Genomic DNA, 23,186 nt, shown 5'->3' on the forward strand with positions numbered 1-23,186 from the left:
AAATGGAAGCCGATCCCAGATATTATTCGATGGCCAGGAGGGGGTCTTTGGGCTTTGTGTAGCTTTGGCAACACATAAAAATCTCATCTACTTGATAACCTGTCCATGCCAGTTGAAATAGGGTATGACCACCAGAAAAATAAGAGTGTGCATATCAGAACATAAGAGCACCATTCGATGCAGGAAGCAAGCAACTCGTCTAACCAACCATTTTCTGGAAGTCTGTCATGGACCCACTGAGTTCACCTGGACAGTCATCGAGCAACCTATGATCCCTGCCCACATTGTAGATACCAGTAAATACCTTTTTAATAAGGAACAGAAATGGGCCTACAAACTCAATACGGATAAAACAGGTTTGAACGAAGACATCCAGTGGATGTCCTTATGATTAAAGACATACATTTACACACATACTCTTGAGGAATACTATTCAAACCACATGAGGTACAGAGGGAGATGCTTGATTTCTTTGGCAGTAGTGGTGCTACGAATATAGATGGGAAACTGCAATGCCCACTCACCTTACAAATCTTACAGGTGGGACTATGCTATGTAATATCTGAAAACATACATGGTAATAGATGCAATGCAATATCAGAAAACATACATTTTGCATTGTGGGACAAATACTGAGCGTAAAGGCGCCACACACTGTCCCCTATATGGAGTGATAACTAGCCTAACATTCGGTTGGACACTAACATTATAGAACAACCTATATTAGTAACGGTGTATGAGGAGGACATCTCGGAACTACACCTCCGTATATGCAGTGTGAGAATGGACTCGCTGTGTAGGGTATGAAATGTCTCGTTTGATGAGTAGTTTCATGTTTGGCGGCCCATACATTTGTTTTAAGTGGGGAGCACCGTACAATGAGAACACATTACAGCCTTAATAACTTTTGTAGCACCAGCACTACGTTTCCCAGAATGCGCAGTGGTTATGTGCCCCTGCCTGCGCTGCGCAGTGACATCACCGTAATTGAATACAAAGATGGCGTCTCCCACCGCCGCGGTACCTCCCCGAGACGGCCCAGAGGGACGCCCGGAGTACCGATGGAGAGGTGAGTCTTCCTGCCGATTGTCACTTTCCGTATGATGCCATTTGTAGGGAGATCCCGCCCGTTGACCCTGCTCGATGCGGGCCTTTCGTTTTGAAACATCGAGGGACTCCGTGCTAATAAATGTGCATATAGCTAATGGTGGGGGGCTATCATAGTGGACCTATCCTCCTCTCCTTGAATAAGTACGGGTCCTTTCATTGCAGTCTAAGACCGACGGAGGTTCCTTTGTGAACTTTACCGATACCCTTTCAATAGTACGATTCGATGTTGGGTAAATGAATAGACACACAGCCATCATTCTACATTTCAGGGTCTGTATTTTCCTGGTATCATCTCTGGAGGAAGTATAGATCAAACTTACACTTTCGCTTAAACAGGCAGAAGGACTGTAATCGTAGGGTTCTAACCTACCTGCAGACCTACATTTATGCCATCATATGATTATTTATAATCAGCATACGCCGCCAATTGCATTGGTGGCTAGATATACTCTGCTTTCAGGATGTTGTGACCTACTCGTTATGTGGATGTGTTTATGTGTTTTTTTTGTCGTTATTAGCGCAGTGCTCTACCTACCTGAGCCGCAGCCAGGTGAGGCGTAGTGACATCCTCCTACCTAAAAGTTAAGCGGGTGAAGGGCCTGAATAAGAGCCTCAGATGTACATGATATGACATCATTGGTGATATGTAATACGTATACCTATAGTTGGTCCTACTTTATTTTGTACTGACTTTAATTTTCATGTTTGTCTGTTGTCACTGTCTGTTTTCTAAATTCATTTTAGTAGTAATGAGGACCAGTATCTGTCAAGGGACATCTTGTTCACTTGAAAAGACGTAAAGTAACACTTTTATTCTACTTCTCCTTTGAGGTAAAGCAGTAGCGAGATGTGGTCCTGATGAAAGCAGCAGGACACCTAGTGGGGTCCATAGTCTGCAGAAACATGTCGACCGTTAAGATCTAAGTAGTAGTTATTTGTTTTGATCTACTATATACCCGCACTGATTTTTAATTTTGGAAACATAGGCGATACCTAATAAAGTTTTTCTCTCCTAGATCTCCAATTTTATAGTCCTTCACGCTATTCACACCATCTTTTGTTTACTTACACGCACTGCTTTTTCAGTTATCGTTCTAAGGTTATCATCTGTACACCTTTAAACACACTAGGGCATCCACTTTACAAATCCCAAGTGGTTGCAGGATTGCCCTCCTCGGTTTGAGGAGGCCCAGATGATGATAAGGGCGGAACCGATCGATAACTGATCTCTCTAGTAGTAGCCAGGTTAGGGTGTATTGTTGATTTGGTAGTATCCAGTGTATTCCCTGTTTGGCCATAAATGCGTACTGATATGTTCTCATGTCTGCAAGGTTGAGGCTGCCTAGTTCCTTCCTCAGTCTCAGTTTTTGGAGGCTTATTCTTGTTTTTTCCTCTCTCCATATGAATTTATTGAGTATTTGGTCTATTTTCTTATGAAAGTCACCCGTCAGTGGTAGCGGGAGCATTCTTACTAGGTAGTTGACTATCGGGGTGATCATCATTTTAACTGTGTCAATTCTGCCCCACCATGTGATAAACTTGGCTGACCAGTTATCCAGTAGCCCTCTTATCTTGTCTAGGGTGTTTTTCTCGTTTTGTTCGAGCGTTGTTCTTAGGTTTCTCCCAAAGTTGATTCCTAGATATTTGACAGTTTTTGTTTGCCAGGCTAGCCCTGAGCTACCCAGTACTTCTTTAGTTGTGTAGACGTTCAGTGGCATGCATTTGGATCTATCTCTGTTTAGTTTGTAGCCAGAAAGGGATGCGTAGTCGTCAATTGTGTTCATGAGGGCCGGTATGGAATTGGACGGGTCTTCTGTTGTGATTAGTATCTCGTACTCGTATGCTGCTAGTTTAGCTGTTGTGTTGTTGATGGTTATGCCTGCTAGGTTCTTGTTTGCCAGAATGGCCTTTATCAGTGGTTCTAGTGCTAGTAGGAACAGCAGTGGGGATAGGGCGCAGCCTTGCCTGGTCCCTCTTTGGAGGTTGAAAGTGGGCGAGGTTGCTCCATTAATGGCAATTGGTGCTTTTGGATTTCTGTATAGGGCCATGACTTTCCTTGTGTATTCTTCTCCCAGGTTATATGCCTGCATGCACTCCTCTAGAAAGAGCCTATAGACTCTGTCGAATGCCTTCTTGGCATCCAGCATGATTGCTACTGCCGTGTTATCTGAGTTTGAGCAGTGTTCAATGATTTGGCAGAGCAGCCTGGTGTTGTCGCTTGACATTCGGGTTTTCATGTATTCTACCTGGGTGTCCTCTATTAGTTGTGGGAGCAGTCTATTGAGTCTGATTGCTAAGATTTTCGAGTATATTTTGCAGTCTAGGTTTATGAGTGAAATTGGGCGGTGTTTTTTCGGCCATTGTGGGTCCTTACCTTCCTTTGGGGATGACTATGATGTTGGCCTGTGACATTTTCTCTGTTACTTCCCCTACCCTCCCGCAGTGGTTGAAGACTTCAGTTAATACTGGTGTTAGCTGGTCTAGGAAGGATTTGTAGAAAGTGGCAGTGCAGCCATTGGGTCCCAGTGCTTTGTTGCCCTTTAGGCCCTTAATGGCTGTCTTGACCTCAGATGTTTTGATGTCCTGGCCTAGCACTATCGCTTCATCTTTCGATATCTTGGGTAGATTTAAGTTCTCAAGGTAGCTCTTGGTCCCCCTTGTATCTAGGTTGTCGTCTTTGTTGTAGAGCTTTTTATAGAATTCCATTAATGTATTTAGAATGTCTGTATGTCGGTGTGTGTTTTACTGGCAGTGTCTGTGATTGCTGCTATGTAGTATTGCCTTTGCTTATATTTGAGGTATGAGGCTAATGTTTTTTCTGCTTTGTTAGCTTCACACAGGTTGATTTGTTTATATTTTTTTATCCATTGTCCAGCCTGTTCGCTGAGTATTCTGTTGAACTCGTATTTGCTCTTAGTGAGTTCTGTTAGTATGTGTTGGTTTGTGGTGTCCCCTATATGTCTTGTTTCTAGTAGCTTTATTTCGTTTTCTAGCTTCGCTAGCTGTGCTTTGGCTTCTCTATCTTTTCTGGCTTTGATTTCCATTAGCACTCCCCTTATGGTTGCTTTGAGTGCCTCCCACAGGGTTTTTGGGTCTACGTCTGGTGTGTCGTTGCCTTTGATGTAGTCATCGATGGCTTTCTGGACTCTGATCTTATCTTCTTGTCTGGTGATGGTACTGGTGTTGAGACGCCATCTGCGTGTTGTGTGGTTGTTGTGTCTCCCTGTGAGGTGTAGGCTAATGCAAGCATGGTCTGATATTGTTCTGGCTGTGATCTCTGTATGTTCTATTAGGTGCGTGTGGGTTCCTGAGATGAGAATGTAGTCTATTCTACTGTATGAGTTGTGTGGTTTCGAGTAGAAGGTGTAGTCTCTGGTATCAGGATGCTGTAGTCACCATTGGTCCACTAGATTAAATCTGTTGTGTAAGTACGTTAGCGCCTTGTGGGACGTCGGGGTGCGAGCTAGTCTTCTTGATTGCCTGTCTAGCGTTTGGTCCAGCGCCATGTTGAAGTCGCCCCCTAAAACCGCCATGCTGTGTGGGCTAGCAGTTTCTATTTTCTTAGCTATTCCCTCCCACAATAATGTGTCGTCGGTGTTTGGATCATAGATGTTTATCACTAGAAGGATGTCCTCCCCTCTTTTCAGGTGTGTAGCCCTCGTCGTCCTGCTGCAGCTTCTCAATGGATATGTTTGATTTGCTATTGATCAGGGTAATGACCCCTCCCTTTTTGCCCACTGCTGGAGAGCAGGCTACTTGCCCTATCCATCTGGCCCGTCTCAGCATGATGTAGGTTCAACCATCAACATGCAACCTGAGGGGTGGAGGTGCTTCTATTTTGTGCTGTGTCAGATGCTGGGAAGAACTGGATTCCCAGTGGATGATCTAGATAAATGCATCTCTGGCAGCCGGGTGTTGATGTAAGAGTGTAGGTTGGTCCTGGACCTGCGTTTCTTTACAATGTGGACTGCAAGGCATCTATAATTGGCTTTGTGTGTGATGCACAGTGGAAGATGGTTTATGGGACAGGACTACCAATTAGCTTCTACCGAAACATAACGCTGCCTACAGGTCCAACATGCACTGAGGGCAATGCTGCCAAAGAGAGCGGTGCTACAGGAGTCTTCCCCCCAAGAGGACAGATTGTTATCTGAATATATGCCATTGTAAGCCACATCTCTGACATACAAGAAATACTACAGAATACACCCTATGCCCTGATACAATTAAGAGATCGCTCGGTTCTCGATCTGGGGAGACACAAGGAGGACAAATGGGAGGAAGCCATGGCATCCCCTAGAGAGGTGCACATACGTTCAGGTTTCCGCCTTGGACTATTAAAAATCCCCTCCACTCCTATTGCTCCCCAACCTTGTTGTTTAAGATGGGTAGGGCGCCTAGTGCCAACCGTAGACGAGTATGTGGCCATACTGGTACCTTTTATCACATGGTTTAGTATAGCCCAATACTGCAGGGCTTCTGGGTGGCGGTAGTTGACAGTTTGAAAGATGCGGGTCCTCCCTCACTTTGGAAGAGAAGTGGTGTCTCCTAAATGTTTGGGAGGAAACGGATTTGGGACGCATGGAATGGATATGGTTGATGCTGGGGATGGCTCTAGCAAAAAGATATTTCGCTAAAATGTGGGGAGCTAAATAATGGCCACAGCTTGAGGACTGGAAACGCAATATGGACTGATGCATGTTCATTGAAAGAAGCAGAGGTGTGGCGCCGCGGCTAGGGCGACTTACTCCAGAATCTGGGGCTCATGGTTCGATACCCGGCACCAGTGGCAGGTTAGCCCATCACCATGTGATTCTGGGCAATAGCTTGCTTAATCTTCCCGACGGCTCCCAGCGCCTAGAGACCCTTACGGGTGATTGTGCGCTTTACAAATGTGGATTATTATTATTATTGAAATGGTGATCAATGAAGGTCAATGTTGCCCCCAAAAATGGTTAAAATCTGGGGACAGTGGCAAGAATGAAGAGGTAATATATGCGGCATTCCAGATACTGTCGCTTTAGTTGAGCAGACAGCCTTGGGAAGTGCTGTGGATTGCATTGGGGGGCTGGGAGGGGGAGAGACCGGAGGCTTTAAAGTGTCCATGTACATGATGTCCAGGCATTTAACAGTGTTTTATTTTGTACAGTGCTCTATTTTGTATTGTACATTTTTACTGAAACTGTAAAAAAAAGATTTTTAAATACATAAAAAATAACATTCACAACCTAAGAATGTGGAGGCAGTTCAATGTGTTGTGTGTTCTATTAACATGGATAATAATTTGTTAAAGGCTGATGCATCTGGCAAATCTTTGAAGATCCAATGGAACAGCGGGGGCTACTTACCATTGTTGCAGCAGGGGCACTGAGGCCCACTGACCCATTGAACCCTCGTACCAAGGTTCATGGTTCCATGCTACACTTCTAGGGAAGACACCTCTGTCTGAGCATTCATTTGAGTCATCGAATAAACGACTGTCTCACTCCTTTTATTACAAAAGTACCCTATTGTTGAGTTTACAAGTGAACGGTGTGCAAAATGTGCAGTGTAAAGCAAGCCACAAATTCCGAAAGCTAGAGGTTTCCTGCACACACACACTCCTCTGGTGTGGCCACCTCTGCCTCGAACTCTCAAACCCACATCTTGGAGGCACGCATTCTGTTGCGGTGTCTAAAACCTGGCAGAAGCTTCCTTGGAAACTCTACTACAACTTGTACAATCTCCGTTTGAAAAAATCATAAAATATAGCGTTTCAACTCTGCAATGATCTGCTTCAAAGCCTCTTGTTCCATGTTGCTTCTATTTGCTGTGCTGCTTCTCCTTTAAATGTGCTACTTTCACAACACCAAGGAGGCCACAGTGAACAGTGTCTTCTAATGAAACGAAACATGACTTAGCATCTCGAAACGCGAATCTTTCTCCTCTACCTTAGGAAAAACTCTCCTCTCCTCCTCCTACCTCCCCCCCTGGTGACCAGTTATTTACCTAGACGTAAAACGACTCTCTTGCCTTCTAGATTCTGCACTTTTCAATTACTCTGAGTTTTGCTCTATGTTAATAGTGCCGCTTGCAATGTGAGCTATTTTAAGTTTCATATACAGTGTTTGTACGTCACCCTAGTACTTCCTGTCACAGTAAGTAAGAGACTCAGCGTCAGGGCTTTAAAGGGAACAGCACACTCCAGGTCACTCTCACACCCGGTACAGGAAACCAATATGGAGCGTCCAGAAAGACAATGGGGTTAAGTACACAGGCACACCCAAAAGGCAGGGGAAGGCAGAAACATTCAAACAACGACAGTACAATAACAGATGCACTCTCATGGAGTGCTACACCAAAAAGAAAACAAGTGCTGAAACACAAATGCGTGTGGCACTAAAAAGCGGGCAACTGTGTGGACGGACGATTTCCTGTGGTGCATGCCGTTTACCTTCCAGCAGCGAGCGCGATAATTGCTAACATATGGCACTGCTGCTCGCTCCCGCAAGGGAATCACCAAACGCGCACAAGGGCTCATTGGGAACAGTGCAAAACATGCACGAGTTCCCAATAAAGCCTGGAGCGATTCCAAAAGGTCTCTAAAGCAGCGCTTGCGCCCTTCTAGGTGAGACCTAAAAAGGACAGGGTTCCTTGCTGTCTGATATTACTTTGGCTTGTGGTACATAGTTAACGATAGAAGAAATAAAATTGGTGTATTTCTCATGATGGGATTCTCCGCTTCATGCAAATATTTTATTGAGGCTTGTTGGTGGTTTAGGGAATTTATTTCATTGTGAGATTATGACACGACAATACATTAACACATGGAAAATATATTGACTTGTATTGGTAGTGTTGTGGATGAATACGCTTCTTTTAACATTTTCTGACCTGTTACAATATTCATTAATGTACTCTCTGGTGATTGCTTTGTCCCATAGGAAGAGGATTGCTGATTTTGTCCGGGCCAAAGTGGTTTCAGCATCGAAGACTGTTGACTCCTGGCTTTCACTACGATGTTTTAAAACCTTACGTGAAATTGATCTCAGACTCAACCCAAATTATGCTGGTATGGATTTTCATGGCTTATTATGAAAACACAACTTTGTATTTATGCACACATTACAATGGGGTCCTCCGCACAAAACTTACATAGACACAGCTAAATACCTGCAGAGGAATAGGAACAACCTTCGAGTATTTACTGAAATATTTTACACTGTAAATGCTTTGCAAGTGTTGTCTGTGACTAGTTAAGTACATATTTACATGTTCATTTATGCATGTTCATATATACTATCGTACGTAAGCTTTGTTCCGCCGACTCTAAACTGAAAAAGGATCCGTGAGTTTGGCAGACAGGACATCATCCGCTGTATGATGCATGTGCTACATTTTACAAAGTAACCATTTGTGCAACTCAAAACTTTGCATGACATATGATAGCTTTCTGTTGGTATTTCTAAAATTGAGGATCCATCAAGAGGGACACACTTGAAAAAGACGAGGGGGCTCAAAAAAGTTGCAATTTGCTAATAACCATGTCATCCTCTGATGATTCCCCATGTAGCATGTTTAATCCTTTGTAGGGTGTGGCAGGTTTTGTGCAAATGTATATAGAATAGGGCTAGAGATCGTTCAAAACATGTTTCTGCTATTTTGAAAACTCCCATTTTGCTTTGCAAGGAGATGAACCAGCCAGTAGGCTGAACCCAGAAAGTGTCTGTCTGTGATGGAGGAGTAAGGTTTCATTGAGGAATTGGGCAGAGACCCCAACCTTCTAGAAATTTCCACCACCAAAATGAGTTTTTATAAGCTAATGTAGGTTAGTCTGACCAAAGGCCGTACCGATATAATGGTTTATCAATTTGTGTTTCCTGAATCTGAAGAATTGTTCTTGGAAGCCTAAATGACAAATAGGAGGTTCAAGAGGTTAGAATACATTCTTGTATATGGAAAAGCGTTTTTCAACCCCCCCTTCACCCTCCAAGATTGCCTGAGTTTATAAGGCAGAATCTTTAGCTGATTGGTGGATGCTGACGTCAGACTATTGTAATGGGGGTAGGAATTAAGGATTTTTTGAGGAATAGTGTAAGCTTAAAGAGGGTTGATATGTACTGATTTTGTGTAATGTGCTGCTATTTATTGTTAACACATATCTTGTTACCTGTGGCCTAGCACTGTGCCAGCCCCGATGTGGGAATAATCCACTGCTCATTGCATTCATCCAAACCCAGCTCCTGCGTGGACCAAAGCCCATTTCCCTATAAATAAAAGGTAATAAGAGGCATTGCTTCCTTTTCTGCCCATCACTTGGCATCGAATCTTCCACTTGGTCTGGCCCTATTCTGCGTCCTTCTTCCTAATATCCCTTTCGGACTCCACTGTCTCCCCTATTGTAGTTTTATTTAATGAATTTTCTTTTAACCAGTGTTTATTCACTTCACTATTACTTGCCCATACACTTGAGTTTCATGCACACAGTTTTGTATGCACTCATGGTTTTTAACTCAGGTTTGAGGAATGCATTGCTCATGGACTTCTAAAATACAAATGAGAAATGTTCGTGGATGTGTGTCAGAGCCTATAGGATTTCAATCAATTATATTCTAAGAATATATTGTAAAATGCACTGGTCAAATTATAGTGAGTTTCAGTTGATTACATTTTGTTTGCTGGTTTGCTTTTAGTTCATAAGCTTGGATTTATAGCTAATAAGTTGAGTCCCATCACTTGGTCTGCACTACTTCCCCCTCTCCACCCCTTTAAAGTTCAATTCAGGGTAGATTAAATGGATCCCTACACAAACACCCACATGTATGGGTTTCACTCTGATACTGTTGCTATCATGCGTTTGTGGAGTGCAGAATACATAAAGTTGGGGCGGTGGGAGGGTTCCTCACCCACGTCACAACTTCAAGAGGTTATGCTCCAGCTTGTGATGTACTGGGAAGGGAAACAAGGGAACCCAACTCATACGGAGCCTGGGTATAAAGTCTTAAGAAAACAACAATGGCTCCTGTGGATAAATATATATTCCCTATGATATGGTTTAGGCACAATGGCAATGTTTGGGTGGTGTGTGGGATGTATAAGAAGGAGGCTACATACACACGAAGGGCCCGATTCACAGAATGAACTTAAGACTCAATCCTAAACTTACTACTTTTGGTATTCACAGAAGTTAGGATTTTGTCTTAAGTCTGTCTTAAGTCTATCTTAAGACAAACTTAAGACAAAATCCTAACTTCTGTGAATACCAAAAGTAGTAAGTTCATTCTGTGAATACCAAAATAGTAGTAAGTTTAGGATTGAGTCTTAAGTTCATTCTGTGAATCGGGCCCGTAGAGAATATAATTTTCAATTTGCATTTTTTATGTAAGTATAGAAACCTCTTGTTTTTTATACACCATTACTTATCACTTTAGTAGCATAGGTTCTTCTTTACTCACTTGGGACACATTTTCACATTGTTAATGTCGGATTGTATGATGTGGTCTAGTGGTTGGGGTGGAGTTAAGAGGGAGGAGCAGGAACGGGAGGAGCCAGGGACAGGAACCAAGACAGTTAGAGTAGGGACAGGGTCAGGAGAGGATCTAAGAATAAAGCTCCAGTTAAGATACTAAGAAGTGTCTGTATTCATTTGTAGCACGATGCTACAACTGGCGACGAGGGTGGGATAGGCATGTCCTGTGCCCACAGAACCCTGTTGAAAGCACCCTGTTCAGTGCAGTGTCCCAAGAAGCAAAACGCTGCTGTGTGGAGCCGTGCTGCCGCCCAAGGAAGAGAGGCCAGCAGCGAGTGACTATCTCCCCAAAGCCAGGGGATTGCGGGGGCCCGAAAGAACCAAAGAAACGAGCGCCCGAGCGTCGGAAGAAAGGAAACGCTCAATCGCGCCAAAACGCGACTCATGCTTGATGCGTGTAAATAAGCGTGCCCTCAGCGGAACAGAAGTCGGGTGCCCACCCCGACTCTGCCTTGCACCTCAACGCAGTGAAGAGTGCCCAGAGAGAAGGAAAGTGCCCCAGAGGACCTGCGGCCAAGCGCCAACAAGCGCGACGAAAGCGGAGCTTGAAACAGAGCTCGAACGGCTCTGACGTCGGAAACCTCACCCCTGATGCGTGAGTGTTAGCACGCAGTCGCAGAGTGAATGTGGAGCCTGGTGAGGCGCTGCGGGAGCCCACCCCGATCCTACCTGCTGGTCCGGCGTGCTGTTGGCCTGGTGATCAGGGAAGGTGTCATCGCTGGAGAAACCGGCTGTCGGTAAGTGCCGGTTGTGGCAGAGGGAGCCGGATGAGTGGAGAAACCGAAATCTCGTGGGAAACGAGATTCCCATAGTGGCGGCCATTTTGGAGTCAGGCGACTCCTCCAATCCCCTGTCAGGGATAGGAGTCGGCCATATTGAAGTCAGGCAAATCAAGTTAGAGGAACAAGCCTGGATAAATGTCAGTCAGCAAAAGGAACAAGCATTGATAAAGATAAATGAACAAGCATTGGCAACTAAAAAAGAACAAGCATTGACAAATGCAAGAAAACAAACATTGTTAAATGGAAAGGGATCAAAGAAACCAAGCACTGGTAAAGACAAGAGAAAGAACGCAACAAACATTGGCAAATGTAGAGAGCAAGCACTAACGAAGGTAAAGGAACAAACACGGACAGAAACAGAGGTAGACAGAAGCAACGAGTGGACACAAACAAGCACGGGCAAATGCAAGAGGTGCCCAAAGATAAACAAGCACGAGTACAAGCAACCTGAAACAAAAGGAACCCAAGCGTCAATAAACACAATAAGCACTGGCAAGTGCAAGAGATACGCTGGAAGCAAACACACGTGTCAAGTATAAGCAAGCCCGAGCGAATGCAAATCCATGATCGCACAAGAACAAACCAACACAAACCTGAACATACCAAGCATGGACGAATACAAATCCTGAGTGTAGCGAGCACGAGCGAAAGGCCAGCACCAAAGAAAATGTTCAGCACCAAGTAAAGATAAACAATTAAAAATAACAGAAGATAAGAAAATAAATGATCCGGAAGCATGAGTAAGTGAACATCAAAGGAAATATTCTCTCATCAGTGAAACTCACTGAGACAACCATACTAAGGGTGGACAGAATACAGTAGTCACCCAGGTGTGGCGAACCTTACCAGAATCAAAAGAAACGATCCAGCACGGAATCTCGGCAGAAGAAGATCAGTAAATAAGACGGGAAGCAAAGTGAACGATCCTACAACGGTAGCAGTCGGAAACTTTCCTCCCTCATGGCGGTGGGTACAGCAACCCTTCGGTCCGATCCTTGCATTGAAGTACCGCCCCCGGTGACCCAGACTGACCGTCAGAGTTTGGGCCCCAAATGGAACCGGTGGCTGGAATCATTGGACGATTTCCTCGACGCGATCGATGAACGAAGAGATAGAAAATGTCTGACACTACTTCTCCAGCTGATAGGTCACGAGGGCCGACGTCTAGTCAGAACATTTCCTGAAAAGGATACCGAGACCTATGAGAGACTCCAAAAGAAATTACGTACCTATTTCCATGCACCGGTAGACGTGGATCATGCTCGCATCACCTTCATCACAGCACGACAGGAACCAGGAGAACCACTGCCAAAATTCATTGCCCGGCTGCAACGACTGGTACCTGGCTGCTACTTCAATACCTTTACAAATGAAGAAGCCGTTCGGCTTCGGATAATCGAAGGTTGTTCAAATGCAGACACAAAGCGCAAGATTCTTCGGGGGCAGTGGTCGCTAAAGAGAATCATCAGAGGGGCCGAGATTGGAGTGTGGGTAAAAGCAAAAGACTTATCGAGAGACGTGCACTGGAATGCAAGACACATGGATGTCTGGAAAGGAACATCCCTCATGTCTGGGGGCAAGGCCCAGGAAACAAACAAAACTGAAAAGAGGGAGGGTGAATCAGAGCCAAGACGAAACAAGAGACAAAGCGTCATGGAATACTCCAAGTCAACATCACAAAAACAAAGCGTCATGGAATACTCCAAGTCAACATCACAAAAGACCAGGATGAGTCAGGATTGCGATAGCGGCACTGATACAACCTCACAGAGTTATTCAACTTCAAGGAGTCAGTCAACAGATGGTGAGACTGATACAACCTCACGGAGTTACTCAACCTCAAGGAGCCAGTCAACCGATGGTGAAAATGGTTATGAAGCAGATGAAGCGTCAAGTGGGACAGATCACACCCATGGACAAGATGGCAGCCTGCTCAATAAGAGGGCAAGAAAGACAAACTACAGAAGACGGGACCAATCCCGTCAACACCGGAAATCGGCACATGAACATCCCTGGGCATCCTCCCACTATGCACCAAAGTCTGTAGACGAATTAGAGGAAGCATCAAGCAGTGAGACACATCACCCCAATGGCACGGACGTCAGCACACCCAACAAGCGAAAAGAAGAAACTAACCACATGAGGAGTGGTGAGCCACTCAGACACCGGAAAGAGGTGGGCATGTGCACTCAAGACAGTTGTGTCAATGAGAAAACGGAGAAGAGACAACTGATGTCCCGTGAAAAGGGTAAAGACCAAATGCTCCGAGATCAAACTAAAGAAGTAAACGTGTGGTTAGCAAACAATCTCTCCATTGCAACAACAGAAAAGACACATGAAGAGACGTACCCAAAGGAATGTTCCGTAGATAGCTCCGATTCCAGGAGCTTGTCATCCCAGACTACCAACTCAATAAACTTATCAGTAACGACGCCCTCAAAGGAACGTTCTCAAAAGGAATCGGCGAACGACTCCTCCGAGTCGGAAAACATGTCTGTCCGATCATTCAGGTCAACAAAATCATGGTCCCGACCACGTCCATGGCATCAATGACCCGAACGCACAACAGAACCAAAGGACAACATGTCACATCAGTCATCGCCATTTCAAGACATGAGTAATATGCCGTCACCCCTGATGGGGTCAGCGAGGCTGACTAAAAGAACTGACGGAAGGAAAACAAAGAGATGGGACAGTATCTACCAAGTGGAAAAGGATTATCCTGTCACCCCAGGAGGAGGACCAAAAGTGGTGACAGAGATAGACTGTCACCGAATGAGAGAGAAACAGGCACATGAACGGATGGTCAGGGGTTTCGCCAGTCTCAAACACGAGTGGGAGAGGGAGAGACAAACAGAGGCAGCAAACGAGTCCAAGAATCAAGACAGGACACCCATTTCAGATAGTACATTAACGTCTGGCATGCCTGACGGTGAACAGAAGAACAGTGCTGCTCCCAACCTGACAAGACAAAGAGAAATAACCTTACAGGTGGGAGCTCGGAAGAAGACCGGAACATTGTCCACCCCCGAAGGAGATCAACCGTCAACAGAACAAGAGTCACCAAGGAAAGCAGACTGCCACTGCCGAGCTGAGCCAGTAGCAGTCACACAACATGAAAGAACCTTGATAACTGCGAAACCGGATAATAAACAGCCTACACATAATGGGTTGCATTCTCAAAAGTGCACTCCCGTAGTCAAGGATGTCTTGGTTAAGACACCGGAAAGATTGATCAATGTCAGGACCACCACGGATTCGACACTACTGATGCTTGAAGAACAAGCTGTCCGCCAACCCGTGTGGTGGATTGAAGAATTGCGAACACTGTGGAAATTAAGTTCATTTTGTTAAGAAGGGGGGAGATGTCAGATTGTATGATGTGGTCTAGTGGTTGGGGTGGAGTTAAGAGGGAGGAGCAGGAACGGGAGGAGCCAGGGACAGGAACCAAGACAGTTAGAGTAGGGACAGGGTCAGGAGAGGATGTAAGAATAAAGCTCCAGTTAAGATACTAAGAAGTGTCTGTATTCATTTGTAGCACGATGCTACAGTTAATATTTATATGAATTTAATGCTGTTGATACTGTGTACAATTTATGTATGAATACTTAAATAAAAAATGCAAATTAAAAATGATATTCTCTACGTGTGTATGTAGCCTCCTTCTTATACATCCCACACACCATCCAAACATTGCCATTGTGCCTAAACCATAGCATAAGGAATATACATGTCAGCTTGTGATGTGGCCCACAATCAAACTTGCAGTCAGGCTGTTTAAGGTTTATTTGTGGGCCATAGGGGAAGGGGGTGTGGTGGGCCATGAGATATGTTCTAACCTCAGCTGTAAGTGTGGTACCAGAAGTGAGCACTTTCAATTATGCCTCATACTTTTTATCTTGAAAATTGATCACCACAATTATGATATTTTTTTTAAGAGACACCTTTAGAATGACTGAAAAAAATTAGTAACGCATTTGTCTAGATTTCAGTCTCTTGGCTATGCTAACCACTCACAGAACTCCTCCAGGTTTCTGTCTTTCCCTTATTCTGTTCATACATGTGTTAATCAGTTATTTTGCTTGCAGTATTATATCGTTCTTGCTTCATCCTATGTTGATTTTCCTTTTCCCCTCTTCTCTGATTCTTTCTACACGTGTATACTGTGAAGTGGCCACAGCAGTTTGGTAGGATGACTGGGCATCCTGATAATTAATGTATTTTTATTTACATGTAACTCATATCCTAGTAGCGGCATTATGAACTCCTTGCTCAGTTTATTGCATTCAATAGGACTCAGCGGCCAGGTAGGCTCTTACAGCTTTTGAATACTATACCCATTTTGTGCTGGAGCAGAGAGACCTTCAGGTTTACACAAACCACACTTAAATGCGCCCAGTAGTAAGCAACGCAGAACTCAAGAACCTGCTTGCAATCCTGTTCTGGAGGGGGAGATGCACTCCTGCTTCCTCTCCATTACCGATCCAAGACCGGGATTCTCTTTTCTTTTCATACTCATATTTACCTTATGTCTCACTGCCTAATAAAAACTCAAAACATATAGTTTCTACCACTATACAAAATTCTGCTCACTTGTTCTGCTTGAATTTCATTGACCGCTGTGTTATTCCTGTGTAGAATCATCATTTGTTATATAATGTAGGCCTATATTTAACATGAACAAATATAATAGGATTGGAGCAGTTCGAGTAAGTGTTGCATCAAGTCATTTTGGATTTGCAGCTACCTTGTGTTTATGATCTGAAAGGCTCCACTTAAAAGAGAACCTTTGCCACAGTTTATGCACTAAGTGTGAGTATTTCATATTTATTCCACTCTAGGATAAGTGGGAAAAACTCATTGATAAAAACAATTCAGTGGAAGTCTTCGAGCATGCCAGCCTAATGACCCTAGACAGCATCATGAAATGTGCCTTCAGCTATGACAGCAACTGCCAAGCAGACAGGTGAGTTTCCTGACTTTTTCACTTTTGGGGCTAAAGTTTCTAAGGTGATTGGGTGTCTGTTTAGACCGTGATGATGGAAGACATTAGCTTTTCTCCACCAAGTTTCAGTGCCCATATCCAAAATTCAAATTCTAAGGTGGGGATGGAGGCTGCAATAGCACCAATCTGGTGGTGGGATCGGGACCATCTGCAATTGGACACCAACCAAAAGCTTTTTTCAGAATGCAGTGGCGAAACACGAATCCTGATTAGCTCATTCCTAAGGAGAGAAGATGGAAGATGATTGGTTGGAGATGGCTTATACAAGTAGGAAGGCCACAGGAGGGCGAAATGGCCAATTTTGCATGTGTGATGGGCTTGGGAGTTCCTTAAAACTCTTCGTGCTCGAAGAGAAGGAGACAGCCCTTCTGACTCCTCCATCCTAAGGCAGCCTGGCAATCCTCAGAATGAACTTTCCTCTGTGGACAAACACATCCCAACAGAATGGTAACACCATAATTCTCATTTTGCTGGTAAGCATTTGTACACCTCAGAGTAGTTAATAATCATGTTTACCTCCCTGCCTAATCCCTTTTGAATCATATGGATTCCCCAGAGCTCAGGTTTATGGAGACCGTACTGTGATGCACACCATCCACCAGCTATGACTTCCACAGACAGAACAAAGGAACCTGCCTGGTGCTACTTGCAGTGCCACGCCGCTGTGTGCCACCATCCACCATTCCCCAGTATAACTTGCCTACATAGGTCTTCATAGAGATCTCATTCCTTGAATCAAGGTATTTGATTTATTTATGGGGCATTCTAAAGCATATTTTAAATTGATGACATTAGCCTAAAATTGTCATACTTTTGTCGTTTTTTTTCATTGTGTGCTTCAGTTTTCTTGTCGAGTGCGAAACGATTTTGTTCTTGGTGAGTTGTGTCCCCAGGCACATCTGAGTTTTAGGTCTCACCTATTATATCCTGCAGGGATAAATAGGCGAGTATATAGTAGGCAAAACAAAATCTCTACCAACTGCGGATTACGTCCAGTTCATGTGATGCAGTCGTGTGAGACTCACCTGTGCACGTCAAACCCATCAGACTCGCACCAGACTTCAATGGGAATCGCTCCCAAGCTGCTCCCCCGCCCCGCATCAGACTTTAAAGCATTGCGCTCCCGCCCCACCCCCCACAGCAATGCCAAGAGCTTGTTCCTAATGCAGCATCTCCTTAATCACGGTTTCACGCAGCTATTTCCTTTAATACTGCACTGACTCAAGAAATGTTATATCTCTTTTTAAACGCAGCGTTTAAATTGACTCGATACATGATCTTTAACAATGCCCGGACTTCGAGAAATTTTTATCTTTTTATTAAAGCAGCAATTACCCAAGAGTCACTTTCTTAAAACACCACACTGACTCGAGAGATGTCTTTTCTAAACGTAGCATCCGGCGTTGCTCACGCTTTCACGCAGCTATTTCCTTTAATACTGCACTGATTCAAGAAATGTTTTATCTCTTTTTAAACGCAGCTTTTAAATTGACTCAATACATGATCTTTAACAATGCCCGGACTTCGATAAATGTTTATCTTTTTATTAACGCACCAATTACCTGGGAGTCTCTTTCTTAAAACACCGCACTGACTCGAGAGATGTCTTTTCTGAACGCAGCATCCGGCATTGCTGGTATGCAAATTCACTTTATTTCAACTGCACTAACTGGCATTTTCGCGCTGCGCAAACATATGAGCTCCTTTGGAATGCGGAATCCTGCCATCCTGATTGGTTAATGGATTAGCATTTTCAGATGAAAACATTAAACATGCCCGAGACGCGAGCAGAGCTCAAGCCACACGGAGAAACCAGACATCCTCCTTAAGTGTTGTTTCCTCTGGGAGCCAAGTTATTTTACACGTAACTCCTAACATACAAAAGGTTCTCTTTATTAGAAATATATAGTATCTTAAACAGTAAGGTGTTTGTTGTAAAATAGGAACGGCACTATAATGGGCGCATCTAAGTATTTCCCCCTGTTAGCAATATGTTAGGGCTTTTAGCCAAGGTAAGTTTTTTTTCTACAAAAAAACTTTATTTGTTAGTCACAGGCAACGTCAAGAAGGTTTTGTATTATTTTGCTTAAACGACATGTGTACCTTATTTTAAGTTTACACAGTACACTAGATGATTGTTTCTCTTCCTTCTCTCTTTTTTTTCTGTCACATTAGCGCAAAAGGTATATAACTTTCCATTATGTATTTTTAATGGAGATTAAAATTGCTCTCACATCTTTGGTCTCTTTGTCTCACACTCTACACTTTTATTTTACACTCGTTATTTTTGTTTCACACTTTATCTTTGGCACACACATTACCAGCCGTCAGTGCACTTTCGCCAGGCATACACCACCAGCTGTCAGTACACGCTACCACCAGGCAGACACACAACCAGCCATTAATGCACGCTTCCATCAGGCACACATCACCATCCGTTAGTGCATGCTTTCACCAGACAGACACACAACGCCAACTGTCATTGCATATTTTAACAGGCACACTCCTCCAGACGTCAGTGCACATATTCACCAAACATACACACCACCAGCTATAATTGCATGCTTCCACCAAGCACACACACCACCAGCCGTCAGTGCACGTTTCCACCAGGCATACACACCACCAGCCGCCAGTGCACACTTTCACCAGGCACACACCACCAGCCGTTAGTGCACGTTTTCACTAGGCACAGGCACACCACCAACTGTCAGTGTACGTTTTAACAGGCACACTCCAGCCGTAAGTGCACACTTTCACTAGGTAAACACACCACCACCTATATTTGCACGCTTCCACCAGGCACACACACCACCAGTTGTCAGTGCATGCTTCCACCAGGCACACACCACCATTCATCACTGCACGCTTTCACCAGGCATACAGACCACCAGTTGTCAGTCACACTTCCACTAGGCGCACACACCACCTGCCATCATCACCAGTCATCAGTGCACGCTTTGACCATGCACACAAATTACTAGCCGTCAGTGCACACTTTCGACCATGCACACAAATTACTAGCCATCAGTGCACACTTTCGCCAGGCATACACGACCAGCTGTCAGTACATGCTTCCACCAGGCAGACACACCACCAGCCATTAGTGCACACTTTCACCAGGCACACACACCACCAGCCGTCAGTGCACGCTTTCACCAGGCAGACACACAACGGCAGCTGTTGGTGCACGTTTTAACCAACAAACTCCTCCAACCGTCAGTGTACACTTTCACCAATCATACACACCACTAGCCATTAGTGCATGCTTCCTATAGACACACACAGCCAGCTATCATCACCAGTCAGTGCATACTTCCATCATGCACACACACCACTAACCATTAGTGCACGCTTCCATCAGGCACACATCACCATCCGTTACTGCACTCTTTCACCAGACAGACACACAATGCCAACTGTCATTGCATGTTTTAACAGGCACACTCCTCCAGCCGTCAGTGCACATATTCACCAAACATACACACCACCAGCTATAATTGCATGCTTCCACCAAGAACATACACCACCAGCCTTCTGTGCACGCTTCCACCAGGCATACACACCACCAGCCATCAGTGCACACTTTCACCAGGCACACACCACCAGCCGTTAGTGCACACTTTCACTAGGCTAACGCACATCACCAACTGTTAGGGCACGTTTTAACAGGCAGACTCCAGCCGTCAGTGCACGCTTTCACTAGGTAAACACACCACCAGCTATAATTGCATGCTTCCACTAGGCACACACACCACCAGTTGTCAGTGCACGCTTCCACCAGGCACACACCACCATCCGTCACTGCACGCTTTTACCAGGCATACACACCACCAGTTGTCAGTGCATGCTTCCACTCGGCACACACACCACCTGCCATCATCACCAGTCATCAGTGCACTCTTCCACCATGCACACACATTACTAGCCGTCAGTGTATGCTTCCACCAGGCAGACACAAACAGCAGTCAGTGCACGCTTTATAGGCACACACACACAGACACACCATTAGCGTCAGGCATCCACAAGCATCAGGCATTCACAAGCTTCAGGCATCCACAAGCGTCAATAATCCAAAAGTGTCAGACATACACAAGCGTAAGGCATCCACAAGCATCAGACATCCACAAACATCAGACATTCACAAACATCAGACATCCACAAACATCAGACATCCACAAGCATCAGGCATCCACAAGCATCCACAAGCATCAGACATCCACAGGCATAAGACATCCATAAGCATCAGGCATCAGACATCCACAAGCATCACTCATCAGACATCCACAAGCATCAGGCATCCAAAAAGGATCTGGCATGCACAAGCGTCAGGCATCCACAAGCGTCAGGCATTCACAAGCGTCAGGCACCCACAAGCGTCAGGCACCCACAAGCATCAGACATCCACAAACATCAGACATCAGACATCCACAAGCGTCAGGCATCCACAAGCATCAGACATCCACAGGCATCAGGCATCCACAAGCATCAGGCAACCACAAGCGTCAGGCAACCACAAGCGTCAGGCATCCACAAGCGTCAGACATCCACAAGCATCAGACATCCACAAACATCAGACATCCACAAGCGTCAGGCATCCACAAGCGTCCCTTTCATCAGCTCTCTGACATCCTCGTTAGCTTCAAATGTTTCTGGTTCCTCACAAGGCCCCTCCAGCTCTCGCCTTGCTACATTTTACATTGCCACAGCACCACTGAACGCCACAGCATCACTCAGCATCACTTAACACCACAGCATCACTGAACGCCACAGCATCACTCAGCACCACTGAACGCCACAGCATCACTGAACGCTACATCGTCACTCAGCACTACTGAACGCCACAGCATCACTCTGTGCAACCATTCAACAACAACTTGTTCAAATATGTTCTCTCAATGTTTCAAGCTTTATTACAAATGTCACAAAAAGATGTTAATATTTCACTTCTGTTCTTGGATTTTTGTCACAATAAAATACACTAAACATAATCTCCAGAAAAGTTATTTACAAAAGTTTAAGCTATTGCCATAAGTTACAATAACTTCTATTTAAGTATTAATTATAAAAAAAAAGCCATTGTTATTTGTAATATCAATACATCTAAGCCACGTAAATACAACACATATTACATTACAAATGCTATAGGTGTCACGTTTGCGAAAGTTAAAACTATGGGCATTGTAAATGAAAAAGCTATTCATTTTGCCATTTTCTAAGCCAACACATAAATAAAAAAAAGTGTCATTTACAATACCAATAGCTCAAACTTTCTTAATGCGAGACCTATTGCAAATACACTGTCAAAGACTGGCTTTTTATATTAGCCCCTGCACTACTATAGCTACAAATTAAGCACTATAAAAACAAATGGAACAAAGCCATTATTTAGTTGTAGTTTCAGCCAATATTGTAACATTTTAATTTTAATTAAAACCACATTATCTATACTTTATATGCTCACCATAACATACACTAACCAAAGGAATATAATCCATGAAGCTGAAAACATTGCGTTGAGCTGCAAAATATTTAGAACCTAGGCACTTTTTTCGCTTGCCAAAATCAGTACTAGTAAAAACATTTGTAGCTACTTTTTTGAACATGTAAAGAAAGAAAAAAAGCAGTTTTGTGTTCAGAAAAAAACATTAGATTTACACTATAAGCTTTAAACAAATTAAATAAACAATTTTGCATACGTTCATTTTGTAACTGGGCTAAGCTATTGTACTGCATCACATGTTTTCACCAGTTGGAAACGAAACCAGAACAGGATACTTTAGTGCTTTAAGCTGTGTCGTAAAGATTGTAATCTGTTGCCTGGCAGCATCTGTGAGATGCAAATCAACTAACAGCAGGGAGCTAGGCTCCGAAAAAAAAATGAAAGTCACTGCTGAAGTAAGGGGTAAAAACACAACTCCCCCTTCACATATGTTTAAATGCACGGAAAATGCTATTACTTTGTAGCCGTCAAGATAAATAAAAATGTAATGTTTGCCTATATTTTATAAAGAGAACGGACCCAGGAAACTCCGTCAAAAGCCATAAAATATATCACAAAAAAAAGATGTACATTAAAACATTAGCTTTACTTAAAATACTGTTGGCCTGGCCCCTTGCCCCTATGCGTATTAGTGTCACTGCGCCACTAATGCATACATGTAAATCGTCAGTGTGAACTATGCCCATGCTGTTAATAGGATCTCTGCTAATATAAGAAGTAACAATTTAATAACAGCCCCAGCAACACTAACTATACATATTAAGTCCAGTAAACTCAGCTGTCAAACAGCAAGTATTAAATGGTAATTAATCTAATACATAGGTATGTTTTAGCCTTTAAAGCACTAGTCCGGGCCATTCCTACAGTGTTAAATATTAAGGGACACCACCACATCACTCAGAGACACCACCACATCACTCAGGGACACCATCAAACCACTCAGGGACACCACCACATCACTCAGGGACACCACTACATCACTCAGGGACACCACCACATCACTCAGGGACACCATCAAACCACTCAGGGACACCACCACATCACTCAGGGACACCACTACATCACTCAGGGACACCACTACATCATCACTCAGGGACACCACCACAGCACTCAGGGACACCACCACAGCACTCAGGGACACCACCACAGCACTGAGGGACACCACCACAGCACTCAGGGACACCACCACACCACTCAAGGACACCACCACATCACTTATGTACACCACCACATCACTCAGGGACACCACCACATCACTCAGGGACACCATTACATCTC

General features: G+C 44.2%; 1 protein-coding gene across 1 annotated transcript in view; it reads left to right on the forward strand.

The window, feature by feature from the left end:
* The window catches only part of LOC147665879 (cytochrome P450 4B1-like), a gene marked incomplete at its 5' end in the record, with an annotated part of 284,942 nt that overhangs the window by 72,899 nt on the left and 188,857 nt on the right, over nucleotides 1-23,186 (forward strand). The window contains 2 exons of the mRNA XM_086949452.1: nucleotides 8,034-8,161; nucleotides 16,242-16,366. Of these exons, the coding sequence (XP_086805578.1) occupies nucleotides 8,034-8,161; nucleotides 16,242-16,366 (253 nt within the window). The remainder of the gene's footprint in view (nucleotides 1-8,033; nucleotides 8,162-16,241; nucleotides 16,367-23,186) is intronic.

The sequence above is a fragment of the Lissotriton vulgaris genome, unplaced genomic scaffold (genome assembly GCF_964263255.1).
Source record: "Lissotriton vulgaris unplaced genomic scaffold, aLisVul1.2 SCAFFOLD_1979, whole genome shotgun sequence".
NCBI lineage: Eukaryota > Metazoa > Chordata > Amphibia > Caudata > Salamandridae > Lissotriton > Lissotriton vulgaris.